We start from the raw sequence: 2872 nt of genomic DNA on the forward strand, positions 1-2872 counted from the left end.
CCCTCACGTACCCGTCAGGCTCGCTCGAACTTATGGTTAGGGATTGTCAGGCAACGGCAGCGGCGTGATTTCATACCTCCTCGAGCGGCGTTATATATGGTCGTGACATCAAGGCAAGAAATGACCCCATGAAATTCGGCTCCGTCAATCTCGCCGACGTCTGGGCGCGACATCAAGGCAAGAAATGACCCCATGTAATCCGGCTCCATCAAGCTCGCCGACGTCGGCGTGGGCGCGTCCATGTACATGCCCCCATCAGGTTGTGCTCGGTTGCAGATCTATGGGGGCCGCTCGTCCAACAAATCAGCGAGGTTGGTGAACAAGCAAGCCCTCACGTCGTACCCCATTCCACATGATTTTGACCATCTCCATCATGTGTATTATGAAGTTTTCCTGACTCATGCATTGGCCGGTGAGGCGTTTGATTCAGACAGAATTAAAATGCTTATTAGAAGATCACGTGTATACATATCACCCATCTATAACTGACGTACATTGATTTAAAGTTTTTTCACCATTTTGAATATTGTTGAAATCCTTTTTTTTCTTTGTTTGCAGCGTGTGTGTGATTCGAAGGAAGGCGAACAATGTGTGCTATGAATATTGGAGGCCAGAGTGGTGCGGCCCAACTTACGCCTTGTGCGTTGGACGCGAGCGACCTGCTCTGGCGATCATATCAGGCCAGCCCAGTCGAGCGAAGCTGCGAGGACTGGTTCAACGTGGAGAAAAATAGGTAGGTAAAAACTGTTGATGGGGCATGCTAGGTGGACCTAACAATTGGGACCTGCTCATCAGAATGCTCGCAAAATTTTAAAATGGATAAATTGTGGCAAAACTTTTGCTAAATGGGATAAAATGGATGAAATCCTGCTAAATAGGGTAATTAGTGTCAAAAACATCAAAATAGAGGGTAAAAACCAGAATTCACTCTTTAATTAATCATTGACCCCATAGGGATGTGATGACGCATATGCTTAGGTTACCATCTCCGTTCCCTCCATCGATCGTGCCTTACACTCACAACAATACTTAAACTGAATGTACTACACCAAACAATATTACTATTTTCCGTCCATTATTGACATCATGACATTACAAGGGTTCATGTACTTTCGATGTAGGCCGATGCTTATGAAATCGTTGAGAACGTGCAATCGCAGGTCAACTACTCCAAGATACATTGCACCCACCACCATGGCCGGCCCGTTCTCGAGCTCCCTACCTACATAAACCACGAGTGTGTGCTTCTCTCCAAACATCAACTGAAAACCTCTAGATAGCTGGCGTCGCGCCGCCCGAAGACATGGCAGCCGCGACGACGATGCACCACCGGCGCCGCCCCATTCTCCAGCTGGTCCTCCTGTTCCTGGTGGCGTCACCGGCGGCAATGCTGGCGGCCGGCGGAGCCTGCGAGAGCGAGGAGTTCCCGGCCGGCAGGAGCTACGCGACGTGCGCGGACCTCCCGGCCCTCGGCGCCTCGCTGCACTGGACGTACGACGCGGCGGCCTCGTCGTTGTCCCTGGCGTTCGCGGCCAAGCCGCCCGGCGCGAGCGGCGCCGGCTGGGTGGCCTGGGGGATCAACCCCACCGGCGACGGCATGAAGGGTGCGCAGACGCTCCTCGCCTTCAAGAGCAGCGGCGCGTACGTCGTCAACACGTACAATCTCACCGGGTACCGCCCGCTCAGCGCGGCGTCCACGCCGATCACGTTCGAGGCCACCGAGCTCGCCGCCGACGAGGGCGCCGATGGGAAGGTGCGGCTCTACAGCACGCTGCAGCTGCCCAAGGGCATGGAGGCCGTGAACCACATCTGGCAGGTAGGGTCGACGGTGGCCAATGGGGTGCCGGCCAAGCACGCGTTCGCGCAGGAGAACCTGGAGGCGAAGGGCAGTCTCGTGCTCACCGGTGCCGGAGCGACGGAGGCCGCGCCAGCTCCGGTGTTTATCGCTCACGACTATCTCGATTAACCAGTAGCAGTAGTGTTTGGGATACAAAATTCAAGAGAGAAAGAGAGAGTGGGGAAGGAGAAGGAAGTAGGTATGGAAGAACAGAGCCGGCAACAATCTGCGAAAAAAAAACACCAATCTTGGGGATGATCCGTCGGGAAAGAAAATTAAGAGTATTAAGAAAACTAAGAATACTATGAGCACTTCTAATTCAGATAATTTCACAATAGTTCCCCTGCAAAAAAAAAAGAGTTCAAAATAGTGGACATCAACATGAATGTACCCACAGACCCACACACAAAAAATATCAACATGAGTGACAACAATGTGAGTGATCATGAGCATAATTTTAATTTGTCTACTATAGAGTATGCAAATTCGGTGAGAACCATTTTTTTATAATATGTGTTTTGGGCGTCCCATGCCACCATTCTCCGTTCAATTGCAATCAGACTCCCATATTATGCTTCCCTTGTTTGGGTGATGCACCATATAAAAAATTACTTTCACTGATATATCTTGCATACCATAAAAGTCTTTATAAAGGCAAAAACATAACAAATGTATTTTTTATGATCAAATAGTATGTTGATACAACATGTACATGTGATTATGTGATATCATGTGAACAAACAGGATACCGCACCTGCTACCTGGGCTCCTCCACCCCGGGCTGTGAAGCTTAACGTCGGCGACTCTTTTGTTGAAGCCGGCGGTAATGGTGGCGCCGGGATGATCCTCCGTGTCCACAATGGCGGCATCATCTTCTCCTCTTGCAGATTCATGTTCACATGCTCAAGCGGACTTGAAGTTGAAGCTGCTGCCTGCTGCGAAGGCACTGCTCTCGCACTAGAGTGGAGTCAGGCCCCTGTCATCATCGAGACAGACTGCACCATGCAGGCGAGTGATTGCTTGTATCTGCATTGT

General features: G+C 50.7%; 1 protein-coding gene across 1 annotated transcript; it reads left to right on the top strand.

Moving 5' to 3' along the window:
- The first annotated feature begins 1268 nt into the window (after window positions 1-1268).
- Window positions 1269-2536, top strand: LOC147972064 (auxin-induced in root cultures protein 12-like). Its single transcript, XM_087522923.1, has one exon. The coding sequence runs from the start codon at window positions 1304-1306 to the stop codon at window positions 1964-1966; it is 663 nt and encodes a 220-aa protein (XP_087379049.1). The 5' UTR covers window positions 1269-1303; the 3' UTR covers window positions 1967-2536.
- Window positions 2537-2872: the final 336 nt, after the last annotated feature.

This window comes from Triticum urartu, chromosome 5A, assembly GCF_056163025.1.
Source record: "Triticum urartu cultivar PI428250 chromosome 5A, HENAU_Tu73, whole genome shotgun sequence".
NCBI lineage: Eukaryota > Viridiplantae > Streptophyta > Magnoliopsida > Poales > Poaceae > Triticum > Triticum urartu.